The 15,429-nt window shown below is 38.6% G+C and overlaps 1 protein-coding gene across 1 annotated transcript in view; it reads left to right on the top strand.

Annotated features, from left to right (window-relative positions):
• Window positions 1–250: 250 nt before the first annotated feature.
• The window catches only part of LOC132279455 (uncharacterized), a 32,601-nt gene continuing 17,422 nt past the window's right edge, over window positions 251–15,429 (top strand). The window contains exons 1-2 of the mRNA XM_059781436.1: window positions 251–902; window positions 1,068–1,351. Of these exons, the coding sequence (XP_059637419.1) occupies window positions 1,079–1,351 (273 nt within the window). The 5' untranslated portion in view covers window positions 251–902; window positions 1,068–1,078. The remainder of the gene's footprint in view (window positions 903–1,067; window positions 1,352–15,429) is intronic.

Below are 15,429 nucleotides of genomic sequence, written 5' to 3' on the forward strand. Positions count from 1 at the left end.
AATTAGAGTTGAAACATTAATGAGTTAATGGTCATTCTTGTCATTTTATTTATAAGAAAAAGGTAAATGGAGTTGCGATTAGAGAAATATGAAGTGCAATATTTTTGAATCCTCTTTATATATATATATATATATATATATATATATATATTTATGAGATAATTTATTCAATAAATATATTTGTTGGTATTTTTTTTCTTTCAAAAGAGATATAATAATTTTTTTAATGATTATATGTTTTTTTGTTCGGGCAAGAGGCAATTTATTTAAGATAATTTTTTATTTTTATTTTGACTATTATTTTTTTGTTACCTTAAAATAAATTTGATTCAACGTGTATATAATTATATTTATACTTTTTCATTTAAGATTGGAATGAAAAAATATGGAAGAGATCTCCATATTTTAAACTAATCAAATTATTTATTTATTTTTTAAATAAAAACCTAATCAACTCATTCATTAATTGCCAAGGTCATGTACCTTCTAAAACCTAAACATTATTTCTTCTATCTCTATTCTCACAACCTTAGCCACCGGAACCACCCCCACCCCTCAAACGAACGACGATTACAGTAGCGGGACCGCTGCAAATTTCTCAGATTAGTGCTCTATCATATGTTCCACTCATCAGGAGTGTTTTTAACTGTGTGAAACTTTGGGGATCAAATATCGATATTGAAATCAAGATCAGTGGTGCATATCTTTTTTGGCATGAATAAACGAGCAGCCGAGTTAACCTTGAGCACGTTGGAGCACTGTCCAGCCGAGCTAAATCATGGGTAGCCAAAGCTCGAGCATCCCTTGGTCTTTAACCAGACCAGACTGAACACCCCCAAAGGTTGGGGTCGTTTGCAGCCTAAATATCTAAATAAATAAACGAGCTTCCCTCGACCTCATTGGTAATTACAATTATTTATTTATTTCCTCGATCTCATTGGTGATTACAATTTTTTATTTATTACCGAATTGGTTGGTAAGCCATTAGCAATCCCGTTATTACTTAAAATTTTGGGCAATCGTACTTGATGTGTTACCCTATATGCTGTCTCTCTTATCTTCTACAGAGATTGCAACAATGGCATCAAGAGCTCTCACGACAACCTACTCGAAACTCCTCTCTCAAATGGCTGTTCGTTCCCTCCGCACCTTCTCTCCTTCGTACTCCAATTCCCAGTCAGATATTCCAACTAACGGTTCGGATTTGAAGTGGCGTTCCAATGAGCTTCCTTGTTTTTATAAGAAAAACAGAGTATTAAATCCATTTCTGCTAGAAGGGTCGGCATTCCCTCTGAGCCGCTACAAGATGGGAGAGATCCCAATGGAGCTCAAGAACAGTGTTTACATAAAAGTAAGTATTACTTTTCTGGAAACGTATATTAAGTTGTTTTCTGCTATAAAGGAAAACCATGCTTGGGAGCCAATAGACATGTAATTAAATAGGTAAATAATCTAATTTCACGAGTACAAATCTGAATAGCGAGCTCCACATATAATTCATGCTAAAAGGTTATATCTCAATGTCAAATGTGGTTATATCTCATTGTCAAATGTGGTTATATCTTTTTTTTTTATAAGTAAAAAGTATATTAGAAAAGCGTTCAAAAGGGGAACGCGTCCCTAATACAAGAAGAAAAAAGACCTAAGGACCAATAGCATTCAAAAGATCAAAGAAATCATCAATCGAGGAGCATGCCCTTCCTCTTACATAACATAATAGAGAACGAAGAATATGAATTTTCAGATTTGCTAAAGACGCTTCTTTTCCTTCAAAGTTTCTGTTATTTCTCTCACGCAATAGATACCACCAAACACAATGTGGAACAATCCTCCAATAATCATGAGCATGTTCTTTAACGGGACATCTTCTCCATGCGTTGATCAATTGTGAGGAGTGCTTAGGCATTACCCAATAAATGCCAGACATGCTAAAAATAAAACTCCAACAATTGTACGCCATATGACAGTGCAAAAGAATATGATCCACAGATTCATCATCTGCTTTACATAAACAACACCAATTGAAAATGATGTTGCCTCTCTTTCTCAAGTTGTCCAATGTCAAAATATTTCCCAATGTGGCAGTGCAAACGAAGAATGCGATTCTAAGAGGAGCTTTAGTACGCCAAACAGACTTCCATGGGAAGTCGTGACCAACGAAGTTGGACAAACACATGAACATGGATCGGAAACCATACCTACCATGAGCTAAAGGAACCCACAAAATATCATGACACCCTCTGCCAACATCCTTCTATTTATACAACGTATCCAAAAAAAACACAAGCTTCCTCTATTTCCCAGTCCTGAAAGTGGCGCCTAAAACGCACGTCCCACGTAACTCCACTATTATCAAGTTGATAACAATCAATTACGTAGACATGCTTATTGTCTGCAATACTGTAAAGTAGAGGAAAGGAGTGAGACAACAGCTGATCTCCGCACCAAAGGTCCTCCTAAAAATGGAGATGTCTACTATCACGAACTTTGAATCTAATGTGCGAGGAGAAAACATCCCAGCCCTTTCGAATGAATTTCCACACACCAACGCCTCCCGTAATAGTGACTGGGAGAGAGGACCAGCCCCCACTCACCTCACCAAAGCGACACGAGACAACTCTTCTCCACTGACGATGGCGTTCCTTTCTAAATCTCCATAACCATTTTCCTTATAGAGCTCGATTAAAAGGAACCAGCTTTCGAATGCCTAATCAGCCTAATTTCAACGGTTGGCAGACTTGTTCCCAATTAATGAGATGATACTTAAACTCCTCTCTCCTTCTACCCCATAAAAAATCCCTCTAAATTTTTTCAATCCTTTCAGCAACATTTGAAACAAAGATCAATCCTTTCAGCAACATTTGAAACAAAGATAAAAAGTAGGTAGGAAGGGACGAGAGTCTTAATGAGAGTGACTCCCCCCCCCCCCCCCCCCCAGAAAGATACTATTTTTTTTCCATCCTGCTAATCTCTTCTCATATCTATTAATCACTGGGTCCCAATTCCCAACTCGCGTAGAGGAAACTTCCAAAGACAATCCTAAGTAAGGAAGAGGAAAAGCGTCCACTCCACACCCAAGGACAGCAGATAAGGAGGAAATATCTGGAACATCCCCACTGGAACAAGCACACTCTTTCCAACATTAATCTTTAGTCCAGAAACTGCTTGGAAGCAAGCAAGAATGCAACGAAAACAAATGGGAGATCTGCATTTGATGTTCGATATCTTTGCCAACTCTGAATCCACTGATGAAACCCAAATCTTCTATTTTTCTCATTAATCTGCTCAGTCCCTCCATGACAATAAGGAAAAGAAAAGACGATAATGGGTCTCCTTCTCTCAGACCACGCGAGCTAGCAAAAAAACCCATAGGGGAACCATTCACGAGCACAGAAAACATAACAAACGAGATACAAGTTTCAATCCATTTTATCCACCTGTCTCCAAACCCCATCCTCCGAAGTAGATACAAAACAAACTTTCAATTAACGTGATCATAGACTTTCTCAATATCAAGCTTCCATAAAATGCCAGGAACCCCACTTTTCAATCTAGAGTCAACACATTCCCCTGCGATAAGAACATAATCCAAAATCTGCCGTCCACCAACAAAGCATTCTATGATTCTGAAATCAGACCATCCAAAACATTACTCATCCTGGAGACAAGAACCTTGGCAATAAGCTTATACAAACATCCTATTAAGCTAATTGGCCGAAAGTCCTTAATATCAAAGGCACCGCCCTTCTTGGGAATGAGATCAATAAAAGATGCGTTCAGTGATTTCTCAAATGTGCCATGAGAATAAAAATTCTGAAAGGTGCCCATCACCTTAGTTCACACCACCTCCCAACTCTCCTTAAGAAACTGCATAGTAAACCTATCTAGTCCTAGAGCTTTGTCCCTATTACAGCTAGAAAGTTCCTTAAGCACTTCCTCCTCCGTGAATGGAATCTCAATCCTATCATTATCCAACACAGAAATAGAGTTAAAAGGAAGACCATCAAGAGTAGGTCTCCAACCCAAAGTCTCAGTGTAAAGCTACTGATAAAAAGAAACAATTCCCCCGCGCACCTTATCCTCTCTCCACAGCTCAGAACCATTGACAATGATGCACCCGATGTGATTATATCTTTTGTGAGCGTTGGCAAGTCTATGAAAGAATTTTATGTTACGATCCCCTTCTTTTAACCACAATGCCCGAGACTTTTGACGCCACAAAATCTCCTCCATAACAACAATCTCAGCAAAATTCGCCTAGCACAAGGCTCTTTTAGAGCGTAATGTCTCCCTATCCTGCCCCACCTCATCAAGAACTCTATTCTTCTTCCATTCAAGATTCCCAAACACTTCTTTATTCCACCTCTTTAGCTCAATTTTAAGAAACTGAAACTTTCTAGCTAACACATAGCTAGCAGAGCTTGTAAAACTCGTTTCCTCCCACCAAGACTGAACTTTCCCTTGGAAATCCTCAGATCTCAGCCACATATTTTCAAAACGGAAAGGTGTGCGTCTAGAACTCATGCCACCACAATCAAGAACTAAAGGCACATGATCAAATGTCACTCTAACCAGAACAGCCTGAGAGATATCTGGGAAATGCTCTTCCCAAGCCCCAGAAATCAGAAATTTATCCAACCGTGAAAAAGTAACCGATTCCCTACCATTAGACCAAGTAAAGGCTGCTCCTTCCAATGGTAGGTCAATGAGAAAATGACTATCAATGAATTCTGAAAACATGGTCATTTCAGTGGACCACCTGCCCTGTGGACCTCTCAAACTGTGACCTAACAGAATTAAAATCTCCGCCTAAACACCAAGGCAATTACCACAATCCCTTAACGTAGCAAAGCTCTTCCCACAGGACTCGTCTGTCACTATCAATAACAGGCCCATAAACACCTGAAAACACCCATCTGAAACTGTCTTCCTCCATCTGAAACAGACATGACATAGAGAAAATACCCTTCCAACTATTCATACTTGATAACCACCTTCGATCCCACATGAGAAGAATGCCACCCGAAGTGCCAGAGGCATTTAACACTTCCCATTCCACAAACCTTCCTCCCCATAGACTCTTGACAATCTCAACAGTGATAGAAGCCATCTTAGTTTCCTGTAAACAGACGACATGGGCACTCCACTTCCTCAAAGCTACCTTGACAACTCTTCTTTTGTCCGGATCATTTAGACCACGAACATTCCACGTTATAAGTCGTAGCTTCATGAAGAACCAAAAACGATCAACTCCCCTCTTCTTCCCCATTTACCACTTCTGGTCCTTCCCCTTTCTTTAGTCGTCCCATTCTTTTGGTCATAATTAACACAAGAAATTAGATTCTTCACTTCCTGTTCCCCTTTCCGATGCGAAAAATGTTTTCTGGCTTTGACTTCTTTTGTGCCACGATTAGGTTTTGTATTGTCATTACCTGCAACTATTTCGTGAAGAATAGACAAGGTTCGATCATCATAACCTTCTGAAGAGACACCCAAGGCTTCACTTACTGCTCCAATGTTCTCGATAACCCATTCCATACCCAGATCATTGGTCGTCTCCAAACAATCTGGCCGCACAACTGCCAAAGGTTCCATTAAGTCCACTTCTGGTTGATCCAAATCTGTCCAGGAAGAGGAGTCATTAGAACAGTGCTGCTGAGAAGGAAAATCAACCACTCCTAATTGCATATTCCCCTCTGTTTCCAAATCATCCTGTTCAATTGAAAATCAACCACTCCTAATTGCATATCCCTCTCTGTTTCTGAATCATCCTGTTCAATTGACAAATTCATCTCATTCGCAGATGATTGACAATTCAGCCCTTTAAACGCAGCAAAGAGCTGAAGCTCTTTAATTAGAGCCTGAGCTGAGTCATTAGTCAATTTGAAGTGCAGGTCTTTCCCAACGCAAACTGTCACCCCATTGAAACAACCAACACTCCCAGTTGTGGCTTTTGAGACATCCAACACTGACCCATCACACAATGAACCTGAAGACCCAAGAAGACCCCTCTGTTGAGTCGAAATATCCTCCGCAACACCCTCAGTTCTCACCACTCCACCCAAAGGAGGAGTAGAAGTAGAAAGAGAACTTTGAGAATGAACATAGCTCAAACCTGAATGTGAGGCGTGAGGTCGTCCAACCCATTTTTGAAGTCTTGAGCACCATTCCAAAATCAATAATTTTATTTTTAAATTGTGAAGACATTCAATATTTGTTTATACATGTCCAAGAAGTATCAACTTTCTTTATGGAATTTGCTCCATAGAAAAGACTCTGGGTTCTCAGGTAGCAATAGTGAATAGATAAATGGCGCATAAAATAGATGATATATACAACTAACTGACATGGCCCTAGAGTTTCTCTACTACTCTAGCCACACCCGCGCGGCACCAAGGCGTTGTACCTCAACCTAACACACTCTCACTCATGCTAACACACTCTCACTCGTGCCTCTCACCAATTAACTAGTGTTGTAGTGTCTAACGCCCTCACTCGGCTTGCACTCACACACACTTAGGCACTTGTTGGCAAGAGGAATAATACACTTATATTATTACTTAAGAAAGTGTTTTATAATGCTCTTCCTTTCTTACAAATGGCCCTTTTTGCTTATTTATAGGCATCCTTCCTAGCTTCTAGAATTCTCTACACATTTATCTTCAACAGTACAAAGCACTCTACACTTTTAGAAATTGTTCTACACTGTAAAATATTTACAAACTCTCCAATGTTCTAGAATATTCCAACTCTCTCTACAATACTCCACAATTCTCTACATTGTCCAGTGGATCATATCCTCCTGCATTGTCCAATGGCGTACAACTGTTGGAACCTCATATTTGGTTTATTCGGTATGTTTTGGGTAATGCCAGGATCTTCCAAGGGATTGATTAGCGCATGGAGAGGATGCCATGTGAGAAGCAGTGTTCGCGATTACTGGAGGACAGTTCTGCATTGTGTTTGGTGGTGCATTTGGAAAGAGAGGAATAGTAGAATATTCGAAGGGAAGGAGTCGTCCATAGCGATGCTGAAACTTCATATTATTTGTTCTATTTTTAGTGACATGAAGAGGAGCCTCCTCTTCCGATGACTTAGTTAATTTTTTGGATTCTTTAGGTCCTTAGAACCCGGTTCCATTCTTGTTACGGGACACGTTCCTCTTTTGAATGCTTTTTAATCGATTATTAATTATCAAAAAAAATACTCCACAATTCTCTACACAATTTCGGAAGATTTTAGAACTCTACCATACCCTACTCTTCTTGATGCAGTGCCTAATTGGCAGCCTTGTCAATGCCATGTGGATGCTTAAGTGGCTCTTTGATGTCTTGAAACATTACTTGTTTTCCCAACTACTTCTATTTACTTTTTCTTGGTATTTTGTGTCTTGTAAGATGTGTTTAATTTAAAGTTGCCTCTTGAGTCTTGTGTTGAAAGTTGGGAGTTGAAACCTCATTAGTGTAGTGTTGAAGGTGAAGACTTATTTTATATAGGTGCTGTATGTGAAGGCAGAATTCAGATTTTGGATATTATATTTTTTAATGACTTTATAGAACTTTGGTCTTGTTCATCCAACTCCTTTCTTGGTTGTGATTTCTTGTTCTATAGTTTTTCTTCTTCCCTTTTCCTCACCTGCATCATTTGGTATCACAGCTTGCGCTACGCTCTCGGGCCGACTTCCATTATCTTATTTCATGGTGGCTAGGAGAGGTAGAGGAAGAAATGGTAACCGTATGATGGGAGATTTGAGAGATGAAAGAGATGATGTACTTCAAGCACTTCGAAGACAAGTTGAGCAACTTACCTTGCGGCTTAAACACCAAGAAGCTCATCGAGAGCGTGATAGGTCAAGTCGTGGGTCTTCTAGTGACGAGTCCGATGAGCACCCTTTTGCCAATCGTGTGGAGCCATAGTTGGGAAGGTTATACCGTGATTTTGACAATGTGAAAATTGATTTACCGGAGTTCCATGGTTGTCTTCAACCCGAAGAGTTTCTTGATTGGCCTAGTGCCATTGAGAAATTCTTCGACTACAAAGAAACACTCGGGAATCAAAAACTGAAGCTTGTGGCAACAATGCTTTGAGGTTATTTTTCAGCATGGTGGGACCAAGTTCAAGAGACGAGGCTTCGCAAGGGAAAAGCCTAAAATTACTTCTTGGGAGAATAAAGTCTAGGCTTAAGGAGAAATTTCTACCTTTGGATTTTGCACAAAGTTGTTTTTCTCAATTTAACAACCTTCGCTAAGATTCAAATAGCGTGCTAGATTATAACAAAGAGTTCTACAAACTCGTGGCCCAGAATGACATTTAAGAAACTGAAGGACAACTTGTTTCAAGATATGTTGGTGGGCTGAAAATTCCAAATCGTGATGAAGTAGAAATCCATCGAATATGGAGGGTCAATGATGCTTACCAATTAGCATTGAAAGTTGACGCTAAACTTGCTTGTAGTGGTGCTAAAAAGTTTATGGATGTTTGTAGCCTGTGTCCTCCTTCAAAAGGTGAATCTTCTTGTGGTGGAGGAACTAATTCCAAGTTCGGAAATATTACTAAAAATTCTGGAAAATCAGTCCCTACCAACCGTGTTGGAGCTCAATCTAGTTGTAACAACAATCCAATTTCTTGCTTTAAATGTGGCCATGTTGGGCATCATTACCACGAGTGTCCAAAGAGGCAAGTTGACGCACGTGTGGCTTTTGGAAATGAAGACAATGATGAAGAAATATTTGATGATTCAAATCAGCCCATATATGACGAGGAAGGTGAATTGGACGTGAAGAAATTTAACCCGAAGAAGGTGAAAGCTTGGTGATCCAAAGAGCACTTGCCACTCCTAGAGTTGAATCTAATGAAGATTGGCTTCGGTGTAATATCTTCAAGACTTGTTGCAAGTCTCATGGCAAAGTGTTCACAATTGTTATTGATGGTGGGAGTTGTAAAAACATCGTCTCACAAGAAATGGTGAACAAGCTCAAACTCCAAACCGAGCCTCATCCAAAGCCTTATCGGATTGCATGGTTTAAGAAAGGAAAGGAGGTATAAGTCTCTAAAAGGTGTCTTATTTCATTTTCCATGGACAAAAATTATAGTGACCAAGTGTGGTGTGATGTTGTTACTATGGATGTGTCACATACTCCGAGGAAGACCTTGGCAATATGATAGAAGTGTTACCCATGGTGGTCGTAAGAACACCTACTACTTTGAAATGGGTAAATTAGAAAATTTTCTCTTGCCAATTAAAGAGGAAAAAGCTCCCAAATCTTCACAAGAGGAGGGTAGTAATTTTCTGACTTTGTCAAAATTTATGAACTAGGAAGCACGGACATGCCTAAAAGGGCAAAGAATCCGTGTCGGACACGCCAAAATACGTGTCCGAATATTTTAAATTTTTTTGAATAACTGGACACGTTTCCGACACGCCATAAATACGTGTTTGACACGTGTGTCACTCTTTGGGGATTTTAAGAAAGTTTTAGAAACAATGTTGAGTTGAAGTGTAATGTCGGAGTTGTTTAATTACACAATTACTTAAAAACTTGTTGTTTCATAAAACAATTTTATATTCAAACGATTAGATATTTATTCTTATATTTTAGTTCAAAGGTTTGAACCATTGTGCTATCATCTTTGACTCTCTTGTTGTCCCACCAACCAAGCTTCGCTACCGGTGAATGGTCTCTCTATCTCTCTCTCTCTTCTCCTCTTTATCCTATTTTCTCTCTTATTTCTTGTCCTCTTTTCTTTCTTCTTCTTGTTCTTCACAACCCCTAAATACTTCTTTTTTTTCCTTTCACAATAAGTTTTTTTTTTTTTTTTTTTTTTTTTTTTTTTTTTTTTTTTTTTTTTTTTTGTCTTTTTTCCCTTTTTCCTCTATTCCCCATGAACTTTTTTCTCTTCTATGGATTCTTACCTTTATTTTTAACCAAGGCCTAATTCGTTTTCTAACAAAACCCTAATCCTCTTTGCCCCTTAGGGTTTTTTTTTTTTTTTTTTTTTTTGTTTTAAATTTTTTTTCTCTTTCTTAACCCTCTTTCTATCATTCCTTCTTTTTTTTTCTAGCAAAACACATTATTTATTTATTTTTTTTCATTATGAGATTGTAAAAATATTACTCTTAATTTCGTAAAGTACAACATCACATATATAGAAAATATATTTCTTATTTGCCGTGTCCCTGCTATGTTCATGTCCTTTTTTTTTAGGATTTGCCGTGTTGCCGTATCCATGTCGTGTTGTATCCGTGTCCCGTATGTGTTTCCGTGCTTCAGTTTATGAAAGAAAGTGATGAAAGTGGTATTGTATATATGTTGCTTGCTAAAGAAGAAATGCAGCCCATTGATATGCTTAGTGAGCTATAACCTCTTTTGGAAGAGTTTCAAGACGTCACACCCGATGATTTGCCTAATGGTCTCCCTCCACTTAGAGCCATTCAACACCAAATTGATCTTGTTCCCAGTTCTAGTCTTCTTAACAAGGCTCATTATCAGATAAGTCCAAAAGAACATGAAGAATTGAATAGGCAAGTCATAGAGTTGTTAAAGAAGGGGTATGTTAGAGAAAGCATGAGTCCTTGTGCGGTGCTGGCTTTGTTAACTCCAAAGAAAGATGGAACATGGCGTATGTGTGTGGATAGTCATGATATTAACCGGATGACCATCAAATACCGGTTTCCCATTCCAAGAATTGATGACATGTTCAACATGCTTGCCGGTGCTAAGGTGTTCTCCAAGATTGATCTTAGAAGTGGCTCCCATCAAATTCGTTTCAAGCCGGGTGATAAATGGAAGACCGCCTTAAAGACTCGCGAAGGCTTATATGAATGGCTTGTCATGCCATTTGGTCTTTCCAATGCTCCGAGCACTTTCATGAGGGTAATAAATCAAGTGCTTCGACCTTTCATTTGTAATTTTTTTGTTCTTTACTTTGATGATATTCTTATTTATAGTCATGATCAAAGTGAGCTAATGGAGCATTCGAGGGCTGTTCTAACCACTTTGAAAGGAGAAAAACTTTATGTAAATCTCAAATAGTGTTCTTTCATGACAAATAGCCTAGCTTTCCTAGGCTTTGTTTTGACTTCTACAGGGATTAAGGGGGATGAAGAAAAGATTAAAGCTGTCCAAAGTTGGCCTACACAAAAAACCTTGCAAGTAGTGAGGAGTTTCCATGGATTGGCTTCATTTTATCGCCGATTCATAAGGAATTTCAGCACTAATTTAGCCCTTTTGACTGATTGCATGAAGAAAGGAGAGTTCAAGTGGACAACCGAAGCCGAAAAAAGCTTCCAACTTGTTAAAGAAAAACTGTCCAGTGCACTCGTCCTTGCTTTGCCAGACTTTGAGAAGATTTTTGAAGTTGATTGTGACGTCTCTCATGTAGGCATTGGTGGGGTACTTAGCCAAGAAGGGCATCCGATTCCCTTTTTTTTTTTTTTTTTGTTTTTGTGAAAAACTCAATGAAACAAGGAAGAAATATTCTACTTAGGATGTGGAATTTTATTCCATTGTTCAAGCACTTCGGCATTGGAGGTCTTATCTAATTCAAAGGGAGTTTGTTTTGAATTCCGATCATGAAGCTCTCAAACACATAACAACCAAGGAAGTTTAAACCCAAGACATGCAAAGTGGGGTTTTTTTTTTTAACAAGAGTGCACTTTTGTGTTGAAACATAAAAGTGGCAAATGCAACCAAGTGGTAGACGCTCTTAGTAGAAGAGTGGCACTTTTAAATTCCGCAAGTGTTCAACTTGAAGGGTTTGATACCATTAGAGACACGTATGCCAAAGATGAAGATTTTGGTGAAATTTGGAAACTCTGTAAAAAAGGGTGACATGAATACTATTTTCTCCAAGATGATTTCCTCTTTAAAGGAGCTTGCTTGTGCATTCCAAAATGCTCCCTTAAAGAGTATATCATTAAGGAACTTCGTTCGGGAGGCTTGGGAGGACACTTTGGGAGAGACAAAACCATCTTGCTTGCGAAGGAAAAATACTTTTGGCTTACCATTTATTGAGATGTGACCCATTATGTGAAGTGATGCTGAGTATGCCAAACTTGCAAAGGGAAAACTCAAAATACTGGTGCTTACACTCCATTACCGCTTCCTAAGGCTCCATGGGAAGATTTTAGCATCGATTTTGTGGTGGGTTTACCAAAAACACAAAGAGGAAATGATTCCAATTTTGTGGTTGTTGACCGTTTCTCTAAAATGGCTCATTTCATTCTTTGCAAGAAGACTATGGATGCCACTTATGTTGCCATTCTTTATTTTAATGAAGTGGTTAAGCTAAGGTTATCAAAATCGCGATCCAGAATTGTAGTATGATTTTACGATTATGGTCACCCAAAACGGGTGGACTCGCTAATAAATTGTCATGCAACACAGAATCGATAAAAATCATAGCAGAATCGTAGAATTGTACGATTCTACGGTTCTGCTATTTGGCCTTGCTGGGCTTGTTTTTATGTCCGGGTTCACTTTATTCACATTTGGGCTTTTGAAATAAGAAAGGCCCAGCCCAAAAAATCATTAAATAGTTGATAAAATAGAGAGAAGACCCAATTTAGGGCAAAATCTCTCATTCTTTTCCTCTGCCAGCCCCAATTTAGTCGATAAAACCAAATCCCACTTCGCTCTGCCGTGATCTTACTTCACTTCGACAAAGATCTTCTGTACTTCGTTTGACAGTCGACATAACTTCTGGACTTCGTTCACGGTTTGACACTTCAACAACTTCAAAGGTCTTAACTCCTCAATTCTTAAACTCGGATCACAAAGGTGTTTTTTATTTTTTTTTATTTTTTATCTGTTTGTCTTCTGTTGAATCTGTTCTGCTTCTCTTCTGTTCTGTTTGTGATTTCTCTAATGAATTTTTTTTTTTTGTTCTTCTTCTGTAGTTCTGTTATGCAAAAATAGCTCGAACAAAACAGAGCAATTTTTTTTTGTTCTTCTTCTGCTTTTGCTTCATCCTTGCTTCTACTTCTGTAATGAAATAGAGCAATCTTTTTGAATATTTTCTGTTGGTTGGTTGTAATAACACAAACTTCAGTCCAAGTCTCTGAATGAGTTTAATAGTCTCTGTAAAACAAATTCTGGCTTTCCTAACCAAGAAAGAAAAATAAAAAAGAAAGAAGAAGATTAAAGTATTAAACAAGCCATCCATTGGTACCCTGTCACTAGGTTTTTTTGCAAGGATTGAAACTTTAATCTTCTCACACACAACTTCACAACTTATAAATTGCAAAATTGTCATGATGAGAGCTCAACCTTTTGAGCTACATTCTCTTTTATATGATATTTGGACTTTGGAATGGTACTTTTATACACTCTTTTGTGTGTGTGTGTGTGTGTGTGTGTGTGTGTGTGTTTTGGCCTTATTCTTGCTACATTTTAAAGATATTAATATATTATTGCTTAAGAAGTTAGTTTGAACTCTTTTTTTTACTAGTTGATAGAATCTTATGATTCTCGATCCGATTCTACGGAGCTCAAAACGATTCTAGGTAGAATCCTAATTTTAACAACCTTGGGTTAAGCATCATGGTGATCCTAAGTTCATTGTTTCGGATAGGGATACCAAATTCCTTGGTTATTTTTGGAGATGTTTGTGGAAGAGGATTGGTACTAATTTGCTTTATAGTAGTGCCTATCACCCTCAAATGGATGGATAAACCAAAGTGGTGAATAGAACTTTGGGGAATTTGCTTAGAAGTTTGGTAGCAAAGAAACCAAAGCAATGGGATGTGTTTCTTCCTCAAGCCGAATTTGCTTACAATTATGTGGTGAATCGTTCTACTTATAAAAAAAACGTAGTGAATCGTTTTACCGGAAAGAGTCCATTTGAGGTGGTTTATGGACAAGCTCCAAGACACTACCTTGACCTTGCATCGATTCCTAATCCATCTTTGCCTAATAAGAAGGTTGAGGATTTTGCTACGTCTATAGTGAGAGTTCATGAAGAAGTGAGAAAGAAACTTGAAGAAAGTAATGAGAAGGGATGGAATGAGTTAGATTTAGAGTTCATGATGGTAGGGAGATTCGGTTTTGGGAGGATGTGTGGTGTGGAGAACGCACCTTAGCATATTCTTTCCGTAAATTGTTTAGGATTGTGGTGGATAGGCATGCTTTGGTGGCTAACTGCTATCGCCTTGATAGCGAGAGACCGGTTTGGGATGTGCTTTTTCACCGATCTTTTCAGGATTGGGAGATGGATGATGTTCTTGGTTTTTTAGAGGTGCTGTATAGCCAGGTGATCCAAGGAGGAGGTAGGGATTCTCTTGTTTGGACTTCTACTGGGGACTGTTTAGTGTGAGATCTTTCTTCGGATGCCTTTTGAACTCGGATGGGGTGGTATTCCCTTGGAAGGCAGTGTAGCGAATTAAGGCGCCATTGAAAGTGGCTTTTTTCAGTTGGACGGTTGTGTGGGGTAAAATTTTGATGCTCGATAATTTGAGAAGGAGAAAGCTTATCACGGTGAATTGGTGTTGCATGTGTAAGTGCCATGGCAAGTCGGTTGATCATCTTCTTTTGCATTGTCCAGTGGCGGTGGATTGTTGGAACCTTTTGCTAGGTTTATTTGGAGTTTGTTAGGTCATACCTAGATCTACTAGAGGCTTGATGGAGATGGTGCCTCTGTGTCTTTGGTGGTGCTTGTGGAGGGAGCGGAAAGAAGATCCTTTGAAGGAGAGGAATATTCTGTTAGTGTTCTGAAATCTTCTGTTATTAGCTCTATTTGTTTTTGGGGTTCGGGTAGATTATGCTCTTCTGCTGAGGAGACTGTTGAGTTTTTGGCTTCCCTTGGACCTTAGGGGTTCTAGGTGTTTGTGGTTTTGTTAGGGATGTGTTCCCCTTTTGAACGTTTTTTTATTGAATTGTTTACTTATTAAAAAAAAAAAAATGAGAAGTACAAGGAAGTCGCTATTGTTCATCAGCGAATTAAAATTTTCAGGGAAGGAGATCTTGTTTGGGTTTACTTGAAGAAAGAAAGATTTTTAGCCAGGTCTTACAACAAACTCAAAGAGAAGAAGGTTGGTCCATGCTGTGTTCTCAAGAAAATCAATGACAATGCTTACAAGGTTGAACTCCCTCCCAATATTCGTACTCATCTTACTTTCAGTGTTCAAGATTTGTCGGAATATCATGGAGAATTGGTGGCAAACTCGTGGACGAGTTCTTTCTCACCTGGGGAGGATGATGCAATGCCGATGTTTCCCCAACTACTTCGATTTACTTTTCTTGGTATTTTGGGTCTTGTAAGTTGTGTTTAATTTAAAGTTGTCAACCTCTTGAGTCTTGTGTTGAAAGTTCAGAGTTGAAACCTCATTAATGTAATGTTGAAGGTGAAGACTTATTTTATATAGGTGCTATATGTGAAGGCATAATTCAAATTTTGGATATTATATTTTGTTACAAAATTATAGAGCTTTGC

The sequence above is a fragment of the Cornus florida genome, unplaced genomic scaffold (genome assembly GCF_030987335.1).
Source record: "Cornus florida cultivar Cherokee Brave unplaced genomic scaffold, ASM3098733v1 CherokeeBrave_3.0.0_Hap2_Chr10, whole genome shotgun sequence".
NCBI classification, from domain to species: Eukaryota; Viridiplantae; Streptophyta; class Magnoliopsida; order Cornales; family Cornaceae; genus Cornus; species Cornus florida.